General features: G+C 39.2%; 1 protein-coding gene across 1 annotated transcript; it reads left to right on the top strand.

Moving 5' to 3' along the window:
- The first annotated feature begins 13,570 nt into the window (after positions 1-13,570).
- LOC130855547 (60S acidic ribosomal protein P0-like) lies at positions 13,571-14,579 on the top strand. The gene has a single exon (XM_057739317.1). The coding sequence runs from the start codon at positions 13,600-13,602 to the stop codon at positions 14,542-14,544; it is 945 nt and encodes a 314-aa protein (XP_057595300.1). The 5' UTR covers positions 13,571-13,599; the 3' UTR covers positions 14,545-14,579.
- Positions 14,580-25,957: the final 11,378 nt, after the last annotated feature.

The following is a 25,957-nucleotide window of genomic DNA, read 5'->3' as shown; positions in this document are numbered from 1 at the left end:
TGATGAATAGATGTATTCTTTTTCAGATTTTTTTCCATTATAGGTTATTACAAGGTATTGAATACAGTTCCCTGTGCTGTACAGTAGGTCCCTGTTGTTTATTTTATATATAGTAGCGTGTATCTGTTAATCTCAAAATCCTAATTTATCCCTCCTCTACCCCTTTCCCCTTTGGCAACCATAAGTTTGTTTTCTGTGTCTGTGAGTCTATTTCTGTTTTGTAAATAAGTTCATTTGTATCATTTTTCTTATACTGTACAAATAAGTGATACCATATAATCATTGTCTTTCTCTGACTTACTTCACTTGGCATGATAATCACTGTACACTTTGGGTGAATTGTATGATATGTGAATTATCTCAATAAAACTGTTTAAAAATCCATTACAGAAACTCGATCAATAATCATTTCTATCTTACAATGAGGAGATTAAAGTTCAGAAATGGGAAGTGGTTGCCCAAAACTACATAAGTAAAAAGTAGCAGAGGTAAGACTGAAATGCAGCTCCGTCTTAGTCAAAAACTGGTGCTCTTTGCACATCACCGAACTGTAGACGAACGCATTGAAAGAAAAATGTTTTAGAAAAAAAGATCTTTCATACCATTTACTGGAGCAAACCAGGTAAAATTTCTCAAGTATTATATTGAATAAGCGTTTACTAAACATAGCTTTGGGCGAGGCTTGATTCTGAGTGTGGTGATATATATTCAAATAAAACATATCCTCTGACTTCAATGAGCATAGAGGAATATGGAAAACAAAATACAAACATGTGCTGTGATAAAGTTATACTCTGGGAAAACACAGAGAAGAGGAATTGGAATCAAGTAAGACTTTTTGGAGGTGACCTTTGGGCTGATTCTTGGAGGAGATACAGGTTTTGGGGAAGATAACATTCTGGTTGAGGAGTCTTGACCGGTCAATATGCAGTACTGTTTTCTTCCTCTCCAGAGTTTAAATTCAATTGACAAGCAGACCCTAGAGTAGAAAAATGGAGATTTTAAAAATGTCATTTTAATTGCCTATAAAGCTATTTGTAGAATATATTTAAGTGTGTGTCCAAATGGGCTTGCTAAGTCTTCAACCCTAAAATTGTAAAAAAGAGATAAGTTGTCTATTGCTATGTAACAAACCCCAAAAGGTAGTGTGTTGAAACATCTTATTACTTCTGATGATTCTGAGGGTTGACTGGACAGTGCTGTTTCTCCATATGGTATCATTTGGAGTCACTCTTCTGACTGAATTCAGATGGCAGGCATGTTGGACTTGATGGTCCAGGAGAGCTCCATCACATGTCTAGAGGCTTTGGTGCTGGGAGTTGGCTGTGGTACTTTGGTTCTCCTCCGAATGGCTCCTTACCTCATATGGTACTTTCTCTCCACATTCTCTCTCTCTCTCTCTCTCTCTCTCTCTCTCCAGCAGGACAGCCTGAAATTCCACAGCATGGCCAGATTCCAAGAGAGGGGAAAATGGAAGCTGTCAGGACTTTCAAGGATGGGGCCTAGAACTCATAAAATGTTACTTCTCTACATTCTATTGGTGTAAACAAATCAGAAGGCCAGCTTGGATTTAAAGGGTGAGGAAATGGATTCCACTTCTTGGTGAGAGGATAGAAAGGCAAGTACAGGAAGAGGAGGAATTGTTGGGTCAGTTGTTTTTTGGGACAATTCCAAACTTACACAACTAGTCATCAGTATAGCCAGATAACCTTTCTGACCCAGGGACATTGACTACATGGCAGAGAGCAGACAGAACAGGTACTTTCTACAGACAAGGATTCAAAAGAGAGGAGGAGGTTCTGCACCTATGGTAGAAATGTAAATTGGTGCAGCCACTATGGAAAACAGTATAGACGTTCCTCAAAAACCTAAAAATAGAGCTGCCATACGATCGAGCAATCCCACTCTTGGGCACATATACAGAGAAAACTATAATTTAAAAAGATATTCATTGCAGCTCTATTTACAATAGCCAGGACATGGAAACTAAAGCATCCGTCAACAGATGAATGGATAAAGATGTCGTACATATTTACAGTGGAATATTACTCAACCATAAAAAAGAATGAAATGACGCCATTTGCAGCAACATGGATGGCCCTAGAGATTATCATACAAAGTGAAGGAAGTCAGACAGAGAAAGGCAAATACCATATAATATCATTTATATGTGGAACCTAAAATATGACACAAATGAACATATCTACAAAACAGAAACAAACTAACAGACTTAGAGAACAGACTTGTGTTGCCAAGCAGCGGGGGAGGGATAGATTGGAAGTTTGGGATTAGCAGATGCAAACTGGTATACGGAGAATGCATAAACAACAAGGTCCTACTGTACAGCATAGGGAACTATATTCAATATTCTGTGATAAACCATAATGGAAAAGAATATGAAAAAGATTGTATATATATATGTATAACTGAATCACTTTGCTGTACAGTAGAAATTAAGACAACATTATAAATCAACTATACTTCAATAAAATAAATTTTAAAAAAAGAGAGAGAGAGGAGGAGGAAGGCATCACTATAAGAACTCCCAGTTCCTTCTCCCAAGTTTACCAATCAGATAAGTTCTTCTTCCATGGGGAAGGAATGAATAAGAGGGTGGCATGGAGGCGAGGGTGTTTCTCAGGGAGAGCCCCCTCCTGTGGAAGTTGGAGGGAAAATGTGGTCCACCACGACACCAGGCAGAAATCACATGCAATGTTTGCAAAACAAAATATCAGGTGGTGTACATAAACTCTACAACTTCCCATTAGTCAACATGGCCTGGAAAAGTGCCAGAATGTTGCCATCCAGTGCAACCAAACAAACAAAACCAAATGGGTTTCTTTCTCTGAGCTAATCTGCCTAGTACCTCAGCTACCTTGCCTAACTCCTGGTGGAATTTTTCGAGAGATGTCAGCTCTTCTTCTAAAATAAGATTTAAGTTTGAGGACATACTTGTGATGCCTGAAGATGGTTACTTTAATGACAGATGGGAGTAGGGCCTATGCTATAGGGGGCTATATAAATTACGGATACAGAAAGCCCCTAGAGGCATAGCCTGGTCACTCTTAACACCCAGGCTCCTCCCATCCTGCCAAGGTGTGCCGAGGAGGGTACGACTCCACTCCCTAATTAATGAAGCAAATTCTGGAATCTGTTGATGCTCGCTCCTAATGAATGCATACAGTAAGGCAGGATGCTTCCATTTAGATATGCTAATGGGCATAATTTTAATTTTGTTTCATCTTCTTTCCAAAGCAATTGAAGTTTCACATTCTGGAAAGAAAAAAATGGTAGGAGACAAGGAACATTAGAAATGAGCTTTCTCCCTGAGGTAATTCACCTGAAACAGGAACCCTCATGCACAAAAACAAACAAACAACCAAACAAACAAATAAATAAATAAAATATAAAAGTTACCATTTGGTGCAAATTAGAGAAGCCTTCATGTCCTCATTTTGGAGACCCCACTGGGCCTAGAATACTCTCTGCTCAAGGACTCTCAAAGTTGTTTGTTCTTTTTGATTGTTATTCCTTCCTTTGAGTTTATTTTTAATGACTTGTTTATAAGAACAATGCATTTGAAAGCATGTTAGGAGTGAATTAGGATATAAAGATATCACATCCAGCTGTGTTCAATAACTAGCTGAGCTTGGAGGTTATAGCAAAGGCTAGATAAAGAGTGAATCCAGGTTTTGTCAAGTCCAAAACATATATAATCTGGCATCTTCCCTTTGAGAAAAAGAATTCAAATTAAGAATATAAAATTAGGTACTGGGCCTTAGAAGGAGTCAATGTAATTGGGAGACCTTAAAGCTTAAGTTTCATTGGTTTCATGGTAAATTGACCTTTGTTGGGGGCAAAATCTTATTAAAAAGCCATATATAACCTGATCACTTATATTAAGTTTTGTGTAAACATAAGCAGGACATTGATCAGTGGCTTATGTGTTTTGTAGCAGAGAAAAATAATTATAGACTATACGCTGGTTACAGGTGTGTTAGTTTTCTAGGTTGCTGTAATGAAATACCACAAACTGGGTGGTATAAACAATAGAAATGTATTGCTCCCAGTTCTGGAGGCCAGGAGTCCAAGATCAAGGTGTCGGCAGAGTTGGTTCCTTCCGAGGGAGCATCTCTTCCATGCCTCTCTCCTAGCTTTTGGTAGTTTGCTGGTAATCTTCAGTGTTCCTTGGCTTACAGATGCATCGCGCTGATCTCTGCCTTCATCTCCGCTGATCTCTGCCTTCATCTCCACGTGGTGTTCTCCCTATATGCTTATCTGTCTCTGTCCAAATTTCCTCTTCGCATAAGGACACAGTTATATTGGATTAGGACCCACTCTAATGACCTCATCTTAATCATCTGCAAACACCTTATTTCCAAATAAGGTCATAGTCAAAGGTACTGAGGGTTAGGACTTCAACATCTTTTCGGGGGACCCACTTCAATCCATGACAACAGGTGACACAGTATTAATATATGGACTATGTTAAGAAAGTCAATGTCCTCGGTTGAAAACGTTCCGGCATAACCCTTGCATCCTTCCTATTCTAATAGGTGGAAATGTGCTCAGACAATGTCAGAATCTATCATTTTATCAACATAAAACCAACTTGGAAATTAAGTCTAAGTTAATCTCTTCTATTATGTACCTAGCAAACTCCTATGGGTCCCTCAAAGTGTTGTTGAGATACCATCTTCTTGGAGACACCATTTCTAGCCCACTTATCTTCTGATCCCTGCTCCAGATCAGCCCCCAGGTTTCTCCCCACTGACCTCTGTCTGGAAAGGCAAGTTCATGGACTACATCAACCAGACTGTCAAGTCTTGTGAGGTCATGCTGGTTCAGCCTATGGGGACCTCTGGGAGAAGATGGCAAAGAGTCCAGAGGGTGAGATCTGGGGGTGTATTTCCCCAGATCCTTCCTGTGATCTCATGTAGGGCTTTGTCTCAAATGAACACCACCGTTCCTCTCAAGGCCTCTGTCTCTACACAAATGTTCCTCTCCAGGTACCTTTACTTCTCCTTCGGACCTTGAATGAAAATAGCTCAGCTTCTTCTATGTCCTGGGTGAGGGCTTTTTGCCCTGTATTTCTTTACATCCATAATTTTGTTAAAAAAATTTTCTCCTAGAATTATTCTATTTTAAATGTCCTGTCTGTTTTGTGTTGGGAGCTTGACTGAGACAGATTTAATCACTCCTTCCTCTATATTTCTCATATGTTGGACTTAATTCTGTTTATCTAGACTATCATACTTTATTGCATTCTGTGTCTGTAGTGGTCTACACCTGCCTGACTCTCTTATTAGGCAAAGAGGAGTAAACTAGCAAGTTAGACCACTGCAGAGGCACCACTAGTAACAATGATATCCTGCCTTTCCAATTTAGAATTCACCTACTCGATTAGAATGACTAAATCTGGCACTTGATTAAATCTGCCTCTTCCTCTTTTTTCCCCCCATCGCTAGCAATTGACCTCTAAAAGCAGCCAAGCTAGCAATGTTTATTTCCAGATAATAGGTCTTCCCTACACGGCATGTTGTTTATCAAAATAAAGGAATTGAATAGATATAATTGTAGTGAGAAAAAAGGTGCAGTCTTAGAAAGTATTACCTTCATTCCATATAATAATGGTGTAAGAAACACTACTCTCTTTTTCCATAAATCAATCGATTTTGTAGGTTTAGAGGAGAATTTGACCTTAGCCATTTTCCACTGGATGTCGTGGGACTAGTCCTGGGTCATTTGTCCGCAGAGTTATGCCAAGGCCTCCACTGTCCTGGAAGCTCTCTATTTCATCGGTTTCAGGTTTGGGGCCCTAGCATCCTTCTTGGAGCTTTCCTCTGCGTCTATAGGTTTAGACATGCCTCATAAACCATTTTCTTTCTGAAATCCTTTATCACTATCAGGCTGTAAGGAAGCTCTATCCCAGTCCTCCCTTGCTCTTCCCTGTTGACTCTCCAATTCTCAGCCAAAGGTATATTTCTTCCCCTTTATGTTTTTCACCGAGACATCTTGTCTATAGCTTAATCCTCTTTCTTCAGCTGTTTGACATATCTGCTAAGATCCACTGAAGTCTTAGGATGGTGAAACAGAAAAGCCACAGAGAAGTAAGGCAGTTGAGAATACCAGCCCTAGTCAGCAGCCAGTTATCTCCAGGACTGACTTTCCTTTGGATGGACTAGGACATTCCCAAGGACAGACAAGATCACACATGAGCCTGAGATGGCAATTCAGCTATGTCACCATTTCATGAACATTTACATCAAAGTGTATGAGTAACAGGGTGGGAACCCATGATGTCATTCCTCAGTTTCTCCAGAGGTTGCCCAATAACAAGAAATCAGCAACCAGGAGCATCCATGGAAAAGGTCCTGCCACGTACCCCTGGAGAAATCCCTTACGTTGCCTCTGCGTGACACCATCTCTTATTTACAACTGCATGGGGTACCTGTTCCTGAGAGCACTTGCTTCTACTGGCCGCTTTCTGCCATTTCCACTTCTGCCTCGCTAGCATGAATTATCTAAATTGCAGCTCTGTGGTTTCTTGTTTCATTTCTTATACTCACCAAAAGTGTAGATTCACCAAATGAGACCTGCTTGCATTTCTCCTTTTATTCACTTTCCCGGGAATTCAACATTTCTAGATTAGAAATTCTCAAACTTGAGCATGCATCAAAATCACCTGGGGTGGGGAGAGGGGGGAGCTTGTTTGAACATAGATTGCTGGGCCCCATCCCCAGAATTTCTGTTTCAGTGGATCTGGGGTGAAGCATGAGAATGTTAATGTCTAACAAGTTTCCAGGTTGATGCTAATGCTTCTGTCTCCAGTTGATGCTGGCCTAGCAATGCCAGGACACAAATGCTTACGTTTAGATGTGGGAAACTTAGTCCTGTTCTCCCGAAAGCAAAGTGTTTCAATGACAAAGAGATCATTCTATTTTTCTCTGGTCAAAAGTGCTTATTTATTTTCCAGCGTGTGTGCTTTGCTACCATTTAGGCAATTGAGAGAGTGTAAGAATTTTTATTCTGTACTTATTTTCAGGTCAGGCTTATGCAATGCCACGTGAATTATTTATTTACTAAATATTTAGTAAGCACTTACTTTCTGTGGTAGGTATTACGAGGTATATGAATGTGAGACATACTGATGGAGGTGATACGACGTCGTCAAAAGTCTGCAAATTTTGGAGTCCCAAAGTCTAGGTGAAAGCTCATCACTGGTACAAGGGATGCCAGGTGTGGGTGCAGAGTTTGCACTAATTGCACACCCAGGGCCACTGTGTCCTTTAGCTAAACGGGACCTACATTTCCAGGAATTCTGTTCTATGTGTGATTCCAGCTAGGGCTGCATACAAGAGAAATTTGGGCAAGATTTGGAAGCAGCAGCCGTTGCACCCTAAGTCACAGTAGGGCAATGTGCACTGTGTACTTTGTCACTGATTTCAGGGCTCACCCCAAGGGCATCGCAGCAGCCAGGCCACAGTCCCCCGTTCCTAACATCCCCTCCTTCGGCTTCTCCAAGATCTGGTCCAGGGGCGTCTACAGCCACGTGGTGAAAGGCACCAGCTCCTCCTTCTTATTGCCCACGTCACCGAAATTGGAGGCAGGGAGACAGGGACGCAGATTCCAATTTGTCCTCATGGGATCCACTTTGTCCTTGTGGGAACCACTTTTTCTTGGGCTTCCAGTTCTTTCCCCGCCTTATATGACATTTTCTTAGGACCACCAAGGCTGTTCATGTATAATGACTTCCATCCCACACCAGACAAAGAGACGACTTTTCATAGGCTCTTTATCAGCTCTCACATTTATGTATGGGCCAGTCTCTTACCAGATCCCTTATTCTACATCACTCTTAGTGGCACTGTCTCTCCATCTAATCCTGGTGGATAGAGACCACCATTCACTTAGACTATGACATGAATGAGGCTCTTGAGTTATGCAGTACACAACCTGTGCCATCGTAGACATCAGCCCTGTGCTAATACTCATGATCTAAATGGTCTTGGTCAACCTACGGCACTTCACATCACTTCAATTTACTCACATGTAAACTGATAACAGCAAGAAGTAGCTCAGAGTATTATTCTGAGGATGAAATGAGCCAGCATGTACAAGAGGTCTTGACCACTCTCACTTATTCTCTGGACCATTATTCTGTTTTATTTTCTACATATCACTTATCACCCTGTAAATTGCCTTATTTGTTCCTTTTTCACATGTTTATGATCTGTGTTCCTCCACTAGGATATAAATTCTATGAAGGAATATGCTTTGTCTACCTCGTTTAGCATTATATTTCCAGTTCCTGGCCCCAGAACAGACTCTGGTGCTCACTAAGTACAATGGATGGATGGATTGAAGAAAGGAGCAGTGTACATGGATGAATAAATGAATACAATACCTACAGAACTGGCTAGTTCATGGTGAGAACTCAATATACAATAGTATGCTTTTATGAATTTGTAAACTGGTCATGGACATGTGCCCACCATTAGCCACAATATCTAACAGATTGAGAGACAGGCCATAAAACTCTGAGACCACAGGGAAGTCATATTTAGTTAAACAATAAGCCAAGGCCTTATGGATAGGAAGACATTTCTTGGGGGTCTTCAATTAAGGATAAAATTAACTGGAGAAGTGGATGGGAGAGTAGTAAAAAGAGGAAAAAAGTGTAGATGTTCAGAAAAGCATAAGATATATTTGAATAACATAGTCTTCAATGTAGCATTAGTAACAGGAAATTTGTAGAAGTTTCGTAGGATGGAATGGGAGGAGAAAGAAAGACCAAATCATGGAAGCCTTTCAGTTACTCTAAATATTAAAACTTCATTTTGTTGAATAATATTTCACTAAATGTGTGCTTCACAGAGCACTAGCACTACCTGTTCAAGGTGCTCAAGGGAAAAAAAGGGTTTTCCTGGTCAAGAACCATATCCTTTCTCTTCCTCTGGGAATACTTCAAGTACACCTCCATGTTTAAGTCTCAGATAAATAATCCTGCTAGAAAATAACTTATTTAAGTTTTATTAAGCTGGTGGTCCCCATATTTACTAGTGGAAAATTGTGCAAAATGCACACCGGTATCCAACAGAAATCCAACATCCAATGGATAAATTTTGAGAGGTACTCTACCAACTTCCTTGGCAGCTATATAGGAAACACAAGAATAAATAGTAGACATTCCAGACCATGAGTAATGTAGTGCTGTGCAGTGAACAAAGCCCAAGATTTGTGGCATGATTTAGAGATGGAGAACAATATGATCAGAATAAGACCATTGACATATTCATCTTGAAATGGCAGATAATAAACTTGAGAGTTGGGCAATAAGCACAGAGAAGCCAGTTATGAAATGTCTACACTTGTCCAAAAAGGAGACAGTGAAGCTTTGAGTTAGGGGTTAACAGTGAATGTGCTCCTTTATCTCCCTTCTCCAGTGGTGATGATGGGGTCCAAGCCAGCTGAGAAATCCTGTGAGACCAGAGGCAGGGTGAGGCTCCACCCTGGGCAATTCTTGATATCTGAGAAGAGTTGTCAGAAGGTCAGAACTGGGAGAGTGAATGCAAACTAGGTGATCAAGCAAGAGGGCTAGAAAGAAAGATTCAAGTGGAAGATGAAGTGTGATGCGAAATAAAAACTTGGTCAAGGAAATAGGACAAGGAGGAAAGAGAAGTCCCAGTTAAGGCAAGTGGGATGTACAGATGACTTTAGGACTGTTGTTCAGTATATGTGATCACAGCCAGGTTACTCTAAAAGGAAATGAGGTTAAAGGCATTGGAGAGGGAGCATCCTTAAATTTTACAGGTTGATGAGGGTGGAAACAGGCATAGTCTTATAGGGAAGATGGGCCTTTGTCAGGTGGCCTGATGAAAAAATTATTTTCATTGTTCTCTTCTTTAGGGAGAGATGGAAATGTTGCTAGGAGGATGTGGAAATGGACTTGACTATGGAAAGTCTGGGTTTTCTGCGGCAGTGTAGAAGCTAGACCTCTGGGAAGAGAAGGAGCTCATATCCCTATATTTAGCGAAGATCCTGTGGCTGTATATCCATCTGATCCACAAGCAAAGAACTTCAACTTGCATTAACAGCAACTTCCTTGAGTGAGTCGTAAATCTCTGTACCCATAAATTCTGGCTCAGTACTAGTATGTAGTGTTAATATGTAGTATGAATTCAATAAATATTTGATTAGTGAATGAAAAGGAAAAAGGGAAGGAAGGGAAGGAGGAAGAGTAATTAGCTGCAAATCAGAGAACATATAAAGATTATTTAACATGATGAGTCTCTGATAAAATCTAAGGACGTTATGTAAATGCCTAATGACATGAGACACGTCTTAAAATTTTTTTTCTCTGACTTTTTGAGACACCAAATCAAAATCAGTGTATCTTTTAGATGTCTTCGAATTCTTCACCTTTATCCCATAGGGTAAACAGAAGGCAATTTGGTATTTACATGAGTGAGTCAAATTTCAATGACAATTGTCTGGTGTATTTGCTGTGAATGTAGGACCCATGCGAACACTCACACAGAAGCACATCTACAGTCAATCCTCTGTATCTGCAGGTTCTGCATTTGTGGATTCAACCACAAATTGAAAATATTGCAGAAAAATCCCAGAAAGTTCCAAAAGCAAAACTTAACATTGGCCACACCAGCAACTACTTAGATAGCATTTACATTGTATTAGATATATAAGTAATCTAAAGATGATTTAAAGTTTACAAGAGGATACAAATACGCTATATGCAAATACTATGCCATTTTATAAAAAGGACTTGAGCATCGGTGGATTTTGTTATCAGAGGGGGTCCTGGAACCAATGCCCCTTGCACACCAAGGGATGACTGTGTGTAGAGAGAGAAATAATCAGAAAATGGAGCAAAGCAGAGAGGCGCACTGTCATGTGATGAACTGAGCAATCTTGAGAAGATGGGTATTTGGGGTCTACAATTAGTCCAGGGCATTTTTACAGTTCACATTTTTTTGTTTGCATAGACACAGTGAAGATGTCCTTCCCGCAATCAGAGAAAAAGCACTTTTCATTTGCCATTAACATTTGCCTAATGCATAGTGTCAGCTGCCATTCAGAAAAGTTGGCCAGGTAGAGTTAGATTAGACTGAATTCTTTGGGGGAGGAGGAAGAAAACTGGATTATTCCAGTACTAAGGTAATTTAAAATCCATAATAAATAAAGTAATGAGATTTTCAGAGAATCACTTAAGCAGGAAAAAATGGTATGAAGTTATTAAACCTATAGCAGAATAAGGGTTCTTTAAAAGTCTTAGCTCTTACTTTATTGAATGGTAATTTCATGTTTATTTTCTAATAAAAAATAAAAGATCTATCTTTTCTAGTTTTGTGTAAAATCTAAATATGTTTTGTTATTTGTGTAAATTTACTGCTGAAATTTTAGTGTTGAGAATCTGCATAACATGGCACATTAAATGGATATTGATCTAACATTAGAAATAAAAAGCAATACCCATTAAATTAGTCAATAAGGATTTAATTCCTGATGAACTCAGCAGCCTAAGGTGGGGGTATTTGTTTGCTTTTCCCCTTTCCAAGTACACTATTTCATGTTATAGAAAATAATCCAACATTTAAAAGATTATACTGGGGGAAAAACAGCACTGGTGAAAGCTGTAGTTTGTAATTGCAAAGTTAATTATCTTTCCTAAACCATCAGTTGTCACTTAGAGAGACCAGATTCTTGCACACTCTCCTGGGATTGCCTTTATTTCATTCCTAATGGCTTGGGACCCACCATTTTGCTGTCTCTGAACATTTGGTCACTGAATGCACCATTTATGGAGTATTGTTTAATTAAGGACAAATTAAGAGAACTGTGCACAGAATTTAATTTCATAGACTCTGTAAATTCTTTTAAAGAGGATACTAACTATAGGCATGATAAGTTTTCATTATCCATTGCTTCTATAAGGTATTGACAATTTATTGTTTGCCACTGTTCCAAGTTTTGTTTACTCTTCAGGGGATTTTGTTGGCACCATACTTTCTGTGCTTCACAGAAATCCTACGGAGGCATCCGTCTCCTCATTAACCCCTTTAGTTCTGAATCAACCCAGAGGCAGGAGACCACATGCTTGGAAGACTACATCTGACTTTTGTAAAGACTAGTGATTTATGGCAAAGTTCAAATAAAAACTGACATCATTGGAACATGTGCTTAATGTTCTAGATCTTAGGATATAAAATATCTCAAGTGTATAGTCATTCACTTATTCTTTCATTTGACAAATATTTGTCGAGTGCCCGCTACGCACCAAGAAGTATTTTAATGAAGAATATGCCATTTACTAAGAAGTAGAGCAGTGCTCAAATATTTTGGTTTTAAAACTTTTAAGAATAGATTTTACCAGATTTTCCCCACTGCATCCTCTGGGAAGACAAGTACAAATAATAAGTTTTTTCTACTGGCGCTTTGATAGAATAATTCTGTATTTGATATGAAGTGGAATCTTAGAGATCTTATTATCTAAACTCCCATATGTTACTAATGAGTACTTTGAGTCACAGAGAGGTTCTTTTACCTGTCCAAGTTCACTCAACACATTAGTATCACTTACCAGATACTTCAATCCTCACACATAAAATTATTTTAAAATAACTATAATTATAATAATAATTATAAATATCTGTAATGTTAAGGCTCATATTTGCATGTAACAGAAGCTCAAGCCAAACTCTACTAAGCTGAATTTATTATAAGGATATAAAAGCTTCAGGAATCTGATCATCAGGGATCTTGGCAACCTTATGGTTGTGCCTCTTTGGACAGTTTCATTACTCTTTTCTCCCACTGCAGATATTTTAAATTTTTTTCTCCTTTCCATTTGGAAAACGTGGCCGCCAATAGTTCCTAGATTTACGGGTTGTGTTCCAGCTGCTCAGAGACATACTGTTCCAATTCAAAATTCCCAGGAAGGCACTCATTGGAAAAACTTGAGATCAAGGATCTTCATGAACCAATCCATTACGGCCAATTAGGAAAGATGTCTTGAGGGCACTATCAGAGGTTCAACTACGGAACAGTCAGCTAATATGGGAGTCCATGGAGAGAGTATAGGGGGAGTGGGGGTGGGATTGGGGAAGTGGGGAGGGTCTATGTGTATTACTTTTGAACCTGGGTGCTCCTACTAAAGTCATAGGAGTTTTATTCTAAGAATTGAGAACAACACAAATACCCTTCAATGATAAAATGGCTAAATCTATTGTAATGTTTTTATATAATGGCATACTACACAGCAATAGAAAATGAATGAAGGCTTCCTGACTTAAAACTATACTACAAGGCTACAGTGATCAAGACAGTATGGTACTGGCACAAAAACAGAAATATAGATCAATGGAACAGGATACAAAGCCCAGAGATAAACTATGGTCAACTAATCTATGACAAAGGAAGCAAGGATATACAATGGAGAAAAGGCAGCCTCTTCAATAAGTGATGCTGGGAAAACTGGACAGCTACACGAAAAAGAATGAAATTACCTCTCACCAGGCGTCCTCTAGTGAGTGACATTGTCTTCAAACCCTGCGTGGCAACCCCTGACGCACCACCGTGATGCCCAGGGAAGATAGGGAGACCTGGAAGTCCAACTACTTCCTTAAGATCATCCAGCTTCTGGATGATTACCCAAAATGCTTCATGGTGGGAGCAGACAATGTGGGCTCCAAGCAGATGCAGCAGATCCGCATGTCCCTCCACGGGAAGGCCGTGGTGCTGATGGACAAGAAAACGATGATGCGCAAGGCCATCGGAGGGCAACTGGAAAACAACCCAGCCTTGGAGAAATTGTTGACTCACATCTGGGGGAACATGGGCTTTGTGTTCACCAAGGAGGACCTCACTGAGATCAGGGCCAATAAGGTGCCAGCTGCCGCCCGTGCTGGTGCCATAGCCCCGTGTGAAGTCACTGTGCCAGCCCAGAACACTGGTCTGGGGCTCGAAAAGACTTCCTTCTTCCAAGCTTTAGGCATCACCACTAAAATCTCCAGGGACACCATTGAAATCCTGAGTGATGTGCAGCTGATTAAGACTGGAGACAAAGTGGGAGCCAGAGAAGCCACATTGCTGAACATGCTGAACATGCTGAACATTTCCCCCTTCTCCTTTGGGCTGGTCATCCAGCAGGTGTTTCACAATAGCAGCATCTACAACCCTGAAGGGCTTGACATCACAGAGGAAACTCTGCATTCTCGCTTCCTGGAGGGTGTGCGCAATGTTGCCAGCGTATGTCTGCAGACTGGTTACCCAACTGTTGCATCTGTACCCCGTTCTGTCATCAATGGGTACAAACGGGTCCTGGCTTTGTCTGTGGAGACCGATTACACCTTCCCACTTGCTGAAAAGGTCAAGGCCTTCTTGGCTGATCCATCTGCATTTGTGGCTGCTGCCACCACTGCTGCCGCCGCAGCCCCGGCCAAAGTTGAAGCAAAGGAAGAGTCGGAGGAGTCGGACGAGGATATGGGATTTGGTCTCTTTGACTACTTACCAAAAAGTGACTAACTCGGCCAACTTTATTTGTGAAACAAGGAAATAAAGGCTTACTTCTTTAAAAAAAAAAAAAAAAAAAAAAGAATGAAATTAGAACACTCCCTAACACCACACACAAAAATAAACTCAAAATGGATTAAAGACCTAAATGTAAGGCCAGATACGATAAAACTCCTAGAGGAAAACATAGGAAGAACACTCTTTGACATAAATCACAGTGAGATCTTTTTTGATCCACCCCCTAGAGTAATGGAAATAAAAACAAAAATAAATAAGTGGGACCGAATGAAACTTCAGAGCTTCTGCACACCAAAGGAAACTATAAGCAAGATGAAAAGACAACCCCCAGGATGGGAGAAAATATTTGCCAATGAATCAACAGACAGAGGATTAATCTCCAAAATAGATATACAGGTCACTCAGCTCAATATCAAAAACACAAACAGCCCAATCAAAAAATGGGCAGAAGACCTGAATAGGCATTTCTCCAAAGAAGACATATGGATGGCCAAGAGGCACATGAAAAGCTGCTCAACATCACTAATTATTAGAGAAATGCAAATCAAAACTACAGTGAGGTATCACCTCACACCGGTTAGAATGGGCATCATCAGAAAATCTACACACAGTAAATGCTGGAGAGGGTGTGGAGAAAAGCGAACCCTCTTGCACTGTTGGTGGGAATGTAAATTAATACAGCCACTATGGAGAACAGTATGGAGGTTCCTTGCAAAACAAAAAATAGAGTTACCATAGGACGCAGCAATCCCACTACTGGGCATATACCCAGAGAACACCATAATTCAAAAAGACACATGCACTCCAATGTTCATTGCAACACTATTTACAATAGCCAGGACATGGAAGCAACCTAAATGTCCATCAGCAGATGAATGGATAAAGAAGATGTGGTACATATATACAATGGAATATTACTCAGCTGTAGAAAGCAACGAAACTGGGACATTTGTAGAGACATGGATGGACCTAGAGACTGTCATGCAGAGTGAAGTGAGTCAGAAAGAGAAAAACAAATATTGTCTATTAACACATATATGTGGACTATAGAAAAATGGTACAGATCAACTGGTTTGCAAGGCAGAAATAGAGACACAGATGTAGAGAACAAACATATGGACCCCAAGTGGGGAAAGCAGAGAGGGTTGGGGGGGGAATGAATTGGGAGATTGGGATACCAAATTGCACACTCTAACTATATGCAGTTTATTGTATGTTAACTGAATCTCAATAAAAGTTCTTAAAAATAAAAAAATGAACAAATTGCAGCTACACACAATCATATACATCAATTTCACAAACATAATTTTTGTGTGTGAGGAAAACCACAGACAAAAATTTTATACTGTATTATTCTTTTTATGGAAAATTTGAAAAATGGACAAAGCTAGTGTTTAGTAGTTCATACTCGAGCAGAGAAACTATTAATGAAAGCAAGAAAATCAGGATTCTCTTTGAGTGGAATGATAAAAGAATTATTGAGAGGGCCCATGAGGAAGGCTTTGGGGATCTGGCAATGTTTTATTTTTTGAACTGGAAGGAGTGACATGGGTATTCACTTTGTGAGCATTCACTGAGCTCTTTGCTTATGTTTTGTGCACTTTTTATAAGGGATTTACGATTCATAATAGGAAATAAGCCAATTTTTCTAACAAAGGGTCTTAGCCCACACATGCTCCTCCCGATCCAGAGATATCTCCAAAGAAGAGGAGGGATGATGGAACCCCACATCATGTTATGACTCTAAGAGTAGGGAAGCCTTAAGTCTTATTTCTGCTCTAGTTTCCTAGGTGTTCCCAAGTCTCAACAGGGTGTCTTCTTGCTAATAGATCAGGAGCATAGGGAAGGGGTGTTGGCACTGTTTGCTTGTAGGGACTGGTCTGAGCAGCCCTGTAGAGGCCTCTTGCGCCACCTCTGGTCATGGGAGAGCATGGAATGACCGTCCTGTGGAGCCAGGATGTCGTTCTGGGAGGCAGCCCACCTGAAGGGTATACATGGTAAGGACATTGGAAAATACAGCAATGAAAGAGCAGATGGGAGATTCTAGCTCAGAGGAGAGAGGATGATTAAGTCTTCAGCTGAGAGAATATTTCTTAACAGATTCCCTGTCTCTGCTGCTTCTGGACTAGATTTAGAATACAGAATTTTAGTGAAGCTTGGAGTTCCTGGGCTTCAGATGCAGCCTCTTGATATTCTACAAAACCGCATTCTCACAAGTTTTAATCCTCAGGGTTCATTAGAGCCACAGACCCCTCTGAACTGCCACAAATCAGGTAATTTTTTTTGACTGAAGAGTACCCATTCTTCCAAATCTAAACGTTCGCAATGGGTATAAGCTTTTGAAGCAAACACCCAGGTAATGTACTGCAAACATCCTTAGGCATCAAAGCAAAAAGTCTTGGACCTACTTGAAGAGAAGAATAGAGAAAAGTACAGGTAAACCAACAACAACAACAAAAGACCACATCAAAATTATAACTTTAATATCCACAAATTTTTCCTTTATATAAACTCATTTAAAGTCATTTGCATTGGCTGATGACAACAAAAGACTTGATGTAATAGTTGAAACAATAGAAAGTTGCTATTTTTGTTTGTAATAAATCATAGAAGAAGACAGTTTCTAGCAAGGGCTCAGCAGTTGAACATTGTTAAGGCCTTGGGTTGGTAAACATATTAACTTTTTCTGTATAGTCACAAGATGGTTCCTACAAATTAGCTGTCACAACCTCATTCAAGGCAGCAAGAAGGGGAAAGTGGTGGGAGTGACACCATCACTTCTGTAAAGAAAGGAAACTCTTCCCAAGACGTGACCAATGGATCTCTGCTTACAAAACTCCTTGTTCAAAGCCAAGCTCACTCTTAACTGAAAAAAAGGCTTGAGACATGAACATTTAATCAGACTCATAATATCCCAGTTGCCAAGAGACAAGAATGAATTGGATGAGGAGTAGATAACCAAGCATTAGTGTAGCCTCTTATTATTTATAAAAACAGTATCACACCAAAGGATGATTCCTGTGGGATAGAATTATTTAGGAGCACTTATTAAAAAGTAAAGCCAACCCCAATCTAAACTATATCAAATTTTGAAAAGGCCCATGAGTTTAAATCAGAAGTCATATTCCTACCTAAAACACTGAATTTGTTAATATGCATTTATTTGTTTTAACTTAGCTTGTTTGAATAATGTTTATATCGCTTCTATTTTTCAAGGCGAAACTAGGGTAGAGGAGGAAGAAAACATTTAAAAGTATCTCAGATTCCTTCTGGTCCCATTTCCTATTTTCATCTATTAATAATCCCACAGTTTTCAGTATATGGAATCCTGAAGTTTTAGCATCATTATAATATATGAGTATCTCTTTGCTACTGTAGCAACCAATTCTTAACTATTTTTTCCCCAAACTGCAAAAGTCTTTCTTTTGTAGAGACAGTGCTGTTCCTTACAAAGTCAACATCTGGTTGGCAGCCCTTCATTCACCAGAAAAAGAGATAAATATAGCCATCAAAGAAAAAAAAGGCAATGTGTGTGTGTGTGTATGTGTGTGTGTAAGTAACTGTGTGTGTGTGTATACCTAAAGTGGGACCAAGACAGATTTTATAAAAGACTGGATCACTGAACGCAGTGTACAGAACTAAATTGTTGCAATTTACATTTCTACCATCACAGAAGAAATGAGTATATACATTTGGGTATGGGAAAGAAAAAATAATAAATTGATAGATGATGATAGATAGATAGATAGATAGATAGATAGATAGATAGATAGATAGATAGATATAGATAGATAGATAGATAGATAGAACTCTGATATGTGCACTCTTGGATTTGCAGCCAGGTAAGAAGGTTTTGTATTACCATACTTCATAAAGAATCCCCTAGCCATGAACTAACTGCTAAAATATTTGGATATGATTGAGTGTATATAGAAGCAGGGAAAGGGGGAAAAAAGAGAAGGGTGTGACAAGGAAGAGAGGGAGGACTTGGAAGGGAAAAACTAAAGAGCTTAGACATGAAATGTCATCTGAATCATAGCTAATGTATCGCTCACCCAACACTCACATGCTATAGAAAAATTATAGCAAATCCAAAACCTGTCAAATGAGATTTAACAACACAGTTCAGAAGTTATCCCCCTTTGGGTAACTGTCTATAATCTTGCAACAAACCCCATAAGTGTTCACGGTAGTTATTCCATATGCTAAGGGTAGCATAACATTTCAGAGCTGTCAGTTTTAATTTCAGCTTTATTAATTTTACCATAAGCCTACAGACATATATTTCAGAAGGCATATATCACAAAGATCATAAACTCCCACAAAGAAGCTGGTGATAGTTATAGGTTATGTCACAGGTTTGATGAGAATTAGATTCATCAAGAGAATAGTAAGAGAAGGTTTAATGTATATGTCAAAGCACGCATGGAGAAAATAGCCTGTCCACAAATTGGCAGTCAGGACATGTCCAAAGTGATTAAAAATACTGTGGTAAGGTGTTTTTTTTTTAATTAACAGCACATTGTGTTACAAAAATGTGGCCTTTAAAGGAAACCTAGGAGCTTGTGATCAAGGGTTTATTTTTTAAAGAAAACTATTTTTATTTCTAAAAGTACTACTTCTTACATCAATGTTTCTCAGTAACTTGATTATTTTTTGAGAACTGGAATCAAAATTTTTATAGTGTATTAGCAAACATCTTTCTATCACTGATTGCCTGCTGTCTGAGAGCTTTAAAATGTATCCACTGAAAAATATTGTGGTAAATTAAAGACGGCTGCACATTTTTTGCCACTCATCCCATTGAAAGATAGAATCTATTTCCTTCCCTTTGAATCTGGGATGACTTTGGTACTTGTCCCATGGGATGTGGTAGGAATCACTCTATTTAAATTTCACGGATGAGCCTTAAGATATTAACTTTATGGTAATCTTAAAATAGGGTTCATCTGTGGAAAGGCAGTCATGAAAAATTATTAAATCTCAAAGATGACCCATGGTTGCTGGACCCTTTGATTACTATTACATAAGAATTTAGAACCCTAGGCCTCTCTTAGCACATTTGCTCCAGGAAGCCAGCTATCATGTGAGAAGACTGCCAATGTGACACCTCCATGCTGCAAGGAAGCCCAAGTCACTTGGAAAGAGAGAAGCTACAAGGAGGAGAGCTGCAGTGTCAGATGTAGGAGAGAAACTTTCTTAGATCTTCCAGCCTAGCCTTATCAGTAGCTGAATGCAGCTAATTGAATGACTTTAGCTGACACCATGCAGCAGAAGTACTGCCAGAAGAGCACTGCCGAAGCTCCTAACTCACAAGACGGTGAAAAATAATAAATTGTTTTTCTTTTATGCTCTGTGTCTTGAGGCAGTTTGTAGGACAATAGATAATCTACACAGATTACGCATACGGTGTGTGCTCATGTGTATGCCAGTACAAACACATGCATTTTTGTAATTTAGAGAGACGTGATATGAAATAAAACTTTTGATAAGAGATTATTTTTGTATACTTATAAAAAACTAATAAGCATGGATATATTGGAAGATGGGCACAAGGCGGAGAGGAAACACAAAGAGACTTGCCACTATGGATCTTTTAAAGATATTTTTAAACAATGTGATCATATCTTATGCATTTAAAATTTAAAAACTAAAATTTAAAAATAATTACTCAGGAGAGAGCGAGAAAGAGAGAGAGATGGGCAGACAGAGAGAGATACAGAGGACTGTGGTTTGAATGCTATTTATTTTTAATACATTAACTTGCCAAGTAGTGCTCTACAAAAAAAATATGGCTTGGCTTTGGAAATACTTCTTCCAGGGATTATATTTTGCACAGCCTGGATGCCAGCCCTAATGTAGTCTTCACATAGGCTCATCAGTCAAGCGCTACCAGGAAAAAGTATTAAATTTCAGCTATGGCCCATTGATGGGTCCTTTGATTATTGTTAGGTAAGGAGTCAACTCCCAAGGGCCAAGAAAGGTAAACCTATTCATTTAGATACAATGTTGAAACTGAACATCTTTGCTCAAAAGAAACCTCGATTTTACTTTGTAAGTAAACTTCATTTTTAGTAAAGATGCATATAAATCACTTAAAATCTATAACTGTTCATTTAATATTGAAATGGTCCAAACAAGTAGACATTTATAAGGGGTGTGTGTGTGTTTGTGTGTGTGTGTGTAGATGATTGCAGTTATCTTCACTGTCTGCTCTTTTAGTAAATATTTGTATTGTTGACTTGAGCATTTCTTCAAAGAAAAAAAAAGATTTTAACTGGATTTTATCAGAAATCATCTTGAGCTCCTTCTCAGTCATAAAACAGAACATATTTCTATTCTAGGATCTTTGCTATGTCCCACACAAAATATAGTATTATAATGATAAAGCATGCAATTCAATTCATAAGCATTTTTTAATGAAATGGTCAAAACAGCTTCTTAGTAGAATAAACTCCAGTTTATTTTAATCATTACTATGCTAATTATTAAAACAAATTGGTCAGAGTATTCAATTAGTACTGCACTGTAAACTTGGATGTGAATATGACACAAGAGGTCCCATCCTGGGACTTCCCTGGAGGTCCAGAGGTTAAGACTCTGTGCTTCCACTGCAGGGAGCAGGGGTTCAATCCCTGCTTGGGGAACTAGGATCCCACATGCCACGGGGTACAGCCAAAAAATAAATTATCATGTTATACTCAAGAAGGCATATTCCTTCCATCATAAAACTTACATTCTCAGGATAGGTTCACTGACTCACAGCCAGAGAAAAAATATTCTTATATTCCTATCCAGATATACCTGCATCCATATTTTGTCTTACTAATTATTTAAAAATATTATTTCAATGTTCTAACTTGTTAAGGATTTGAAAATTAAGAACGAAGTATTTGAAGAAAATTTACCTTCCCATAACAAGCAATCAAAAGAGCGAGTGCACGTGTACACGAAGACATACACAGAAAAGTTTTAACAGTCTGGTCTTCAACTGTATGAATAAGTGTTGATTATGGTTGCTACAAATTTGAAAGTGCAAAAAACTTTCACCTGAAAACAGGATTTAATGTTTGATGAAGTGAACGTTTTATGTGAGGAGAGTCTTACTGGGGTAGGTTTAGCCTCAAAGTAAGTATTTTGCTCCACATCATTTGAGGCCAAATCTACCCTGGTCCTTGTTTGGTTGTGCTTGCCATCTTATGCCTTGTCTGTCTTCGCGAGAAGAAATTCACCAAGGATAGGTGCTGCCCCTTCAGCCCTGGCCCCAGACTGAAGACATGCAGAACAGATCTAAGACCAGCTCAAAGCAAAACACCAAATGCAGCTGGACCTATAGCCAGATCCACCTACCAGAGCTCAGCCTGGAGATCCCAACCTCTGCTGACCCATAGGTGAGAAATCAGTGGTTCTGGTGTCTGCCACTATGATTGTGTGAATATCTGTTACACAGCAATGTCTGACTGATACAATTTCTTAGAAGATTTTAGGAGAAAGGAATAAGTGGATTTTTGAAGAGAATTTGCTAAATACTCTCTGTGTACACTGGGATTTCTGGCTCTACTAAGCAAACACTGGACAGAGAAAATATAGAGGGGAATTGACATAAATATCTGATTTTTAAAAAAATCTGACTGGGACCAGTGTCAGGCGAAGAACAAACCAGTTTAGAAAGTGAGCGAAAGGAAAACCACCATGGATAAATGGATATTGTCCCATGACACCTCATCAGTAGCTAGGATTGTGATATTAGTCATAAAACTAGACTCACTTACATGTATATTACCCTCTACCAAAAAAAAAAGAAAAAAGAAAAAGAAAAATCTATCTGGTATACAATAGTACTTTTTGTCATTTGACCTCACAATATGCAAAAGAAGAAAACAGGGAAGGTTTTTTTTTCTTTTTTTGTCTTTATTTCATAAATTAAACAAAGCTCAGAAAAGTGAAATGCCTCATCTGGTGTAAAAACTTGACTCTAAGACTTTATTTTCCTGAGACCTCACTCTTTCATAGCAATGCTTTTCATCTCATTTTTACCAGGAAGAGAGAAAAGGCCTTATCCTCACCTGGAATTCAATAGAGTACCTTGCCTAAAACCATAAAATGCTGTAAAGCATTAGCAGTGCTTATCTAAGGACCTTGTCTGTATGCTGCTTTGGGTTCATATGGTTTTGTCTGTGGTACAGATGTGTCATCCAGCTTAATCATTCATTCTCCTTAGTGGCTGGCCTCCTACCTAATGTTACTGACTGAAGCTGAGTCCCAGCAATGGATGAAGTCAGAAACTGGGGGGAAAAAGGCATAGTGTTGGCTCCTATGTAATGGATTAAGCAGAAGCAAAATGCCAAGAGTAATTAAAAATATATCTTGGTCCTAGGTTGATATTCAGTATCTTGTCCATTAGCTTACTGGCTTGAGAGTTCATAGCCCTGTGGTCATACCATTTGAGGGTTTTGATTTGGGCATTGCGGTAAACTCCATTGTCAGCACTCATTGGGGCTATTAATAGTAAACTCTACACAGTTCTATTGTATTAGATTTTCTTGTTTTGGTGTATTTTTCCATGGGAGTAACAGAGCCACTGCCTTTCTCATTAAAAAAAATATTCTATGCTGATATTCCATTAGCCAAACACATCATTAGTTGCTCAGCTAGTTTTAGCATTAGGGTGTTCTCTGAATAAAAGCCAAGTATTTTATTCTACAAACAAATATCACCTACTATATGCCAGGCATTTTGGTACAGGTTAAATAATACAAAATTCCAAAAACATTCCTTTGATTGGGCTTTTTGATAGTTTTTATGATAAGAAAATTATTAAACCCTCCTAGTCCACTTAAATAACTTAAATTCATCTGTTTGATGATTAGTTTACTCAAGACACTTGTAGATCACCTCCAATGATAAAAATGTTCATTAAGGGATCTTCTCCAATCAAAACATATAAGCAGGGAATATCCCTGGTGGTGCAGTGGTTAAGAATCTGCCTGCCAATGCAGGGGACACAGGTTTGATCCCTGGTCTGCGAAGATCCCATGTGCTGTGGAGCAACTAAGCTTGTGGGCCACAACTACTGAGCCTGCACACCCTAGAGCCCGTGAGCCACAACTACAGAAACCTGCTCGATGAGAGCCCATGCTCCACAACAAGAGAAGCCACTGCACTGAGAAGCCTGCACACCACAATGAAGAGTAACCCCTGCTCACTGCAACTGGAGAAAAGCCCATGCACAGCAATGAAGAACCAATGAAGCAAAAACAAAAAAAGTATAAGCAGAAATGGGAGACAAGGTATGCATGTATGTAATGCATGCATGTACCCCTCTCCTCCTCACCCCATGAAGTACACAGCCTTTAGTTCATCTGAAGGGATCTTTGGATCACATGGCTGCTAGAATGACCTTCACAAGACCATTTGCTCCACAATCTCTTCCAGATACTGCTGCAGATACTGGACCAACTTCAGATCCATGGAAACACTGGAAACAGGTGCTCTCCATCTCACTTGTGACACCTCTTCACCTGGCTTCTAAGGCAACAGTTCCCATGCCTGAGCTTCCCAAATTTCTCCATCACAATGACCTGAAGTTTAGCCTCCATCTCTGCGATATGGTGATATAATAAGAAATACATATATATTTTGGTTTCAGTTTCCAGCTCTTAGCCAGTGCTTCTAAAACCTTTTGTAATTTCCTAAGAGATAAATGTGCTAGGTGTATCTTTTGTTCTAGTAGTTGGTCTTTGACCCCGGTTTCTGACACAGAGCTCCTAAAGCCCTTGGAATTCCCCAAGTGATAGGAAGGACTTTTGTTCAAATGACTCTTGGTGGGTTCCTGGATGGCAGCTGGTCACCAGAAAAACTAAGTCAGGAATTAGAAGTTTGGACTTTCATTCCTATCCCCCACCCTCCAGGGAGAAGAGAAGGGCTGGGCATTGAGTTAATAATTGATCACAGCTACACGATAAAGACTCCATTAAAAAAACCCTGAATTACACGGTTCAGAGGACTTCTAGGTTGGTGGACATGTGGAGGTATTGAGAGGGCGGGGTACCTGGAGAAGAAATGGATGTTCTGACCCTTCCCACATACCTCCTGAGCTGTACCTCTTATAATAAATGGTAATCTAGTAAGTAAATGTTTTCCTGAGTTCTGTGAGCCATTCTAGCAAATTATTGAACACGAGGAGTGGGTCATGGGAACCCTGATTTATAGCTACGTGGTCAGAAGGACAGGTGACAACCTGGGACTTGCAAGTGGCATCTAATGTGGGGACAGTCTTGGACTGAATCCTTACCTGGCAAGATTTGATGCTAACTCCACGTAGATAGTGTCAGAACTGAACTAAATTGTAGGACACACAGCTGGCATTAGAGAATTTGTCAGTAAGGATAAAAACCCACACATCTGCTGACATAAGTTAGTAGAGTAGTAGAAGAAAACAATGCATTTTCCTTTGAATCGCTTACCTCTCTCGTCTAGGTCACGCTGTCTGAAACATGTCCACACATGGCTAGTGAGCACGTGAATGGTGGCTAGTCCAAATGGAGATGTGCCTTAAGTGTAAGATACACCGATTTCAGAGATTTCGTGTAAAAAATAATGCAAAATATTTCTCAATAATTTTATATTGATTATATATTAAAATTATTGGATAGGTACATTGGGTTAGATACATTATTTTTTTAAGAAGTTTTATTGAGATATAATTGACATACAATAAACTGCATATATTTAAAGTGTACAATTTGATATTTTTTTCTTATTAGTAATGTGTATCTGGCAATCCCAATCTCCTGATAGACACATTATTAAAATAAATTTTACCTATATCTTATTTACTGTTTTAACAGGCTACTAAAAATTTAAAGTATGGCTTGCACTAAAATTCTGTCAGCCATCACTGCTCTAGGCTTTCAGATCAATACCCCGGAGTAGCTTGTTGATACATATGTTCTCAGTTTTCTCTCTTCCTCTTGTCTTTGTCCCAGGCACTGGTGTTTCAGCATCCTCCACCTCCAACTTCATTCAAGAATCTAATTTCTATAAGCATATCCAAGGATTAAAAGAGGTGCCTGGGGGGTGGGTCCCTCATCAGTATCCTAATGCCTTTGAAGTTAATTATGGTTTAAGCAAGTCATCCTGTGAGACCTGCTGGAGGTAACATACTGTATTAGCTTCCTTTTGCTTCCATAACAAATGAACACAAACTTAGTGGGTGAAACAAAGCTAATTTACTATCTTACAGTCCTGTAGTTCAGAACTGACCTGGATCTCATCAGGATAATATTAAGGCCTAGGCAGGGCTGAGTTCCTTTCTGTAGGCCATGGGTGAGACCTATTTCCTTGTCTTTTCCAACTTCAAGAAGCCACCTTCATTCCTTGGCTCAAGACCCCTTACTCCATCTTC

Source organism: Hippopotamus amphibius, chromosome 6, assembly GCF_030028045.1.
Source record: "Hippopotamus amphibius kiboko isolate mHipAmp2 chromosome 6, mHipAmp2.hap2, whole genome shotgun sequence".
NCBI lineage: Eukaryota > Metazoa > Chordata > Mammalia > Artiodactyla > Hippopotamidae > Hippopotamus > Hippopotamus amphibius.
This window is presented reverse-complemented; position numbering and strand designations above follow the sequence as displayed.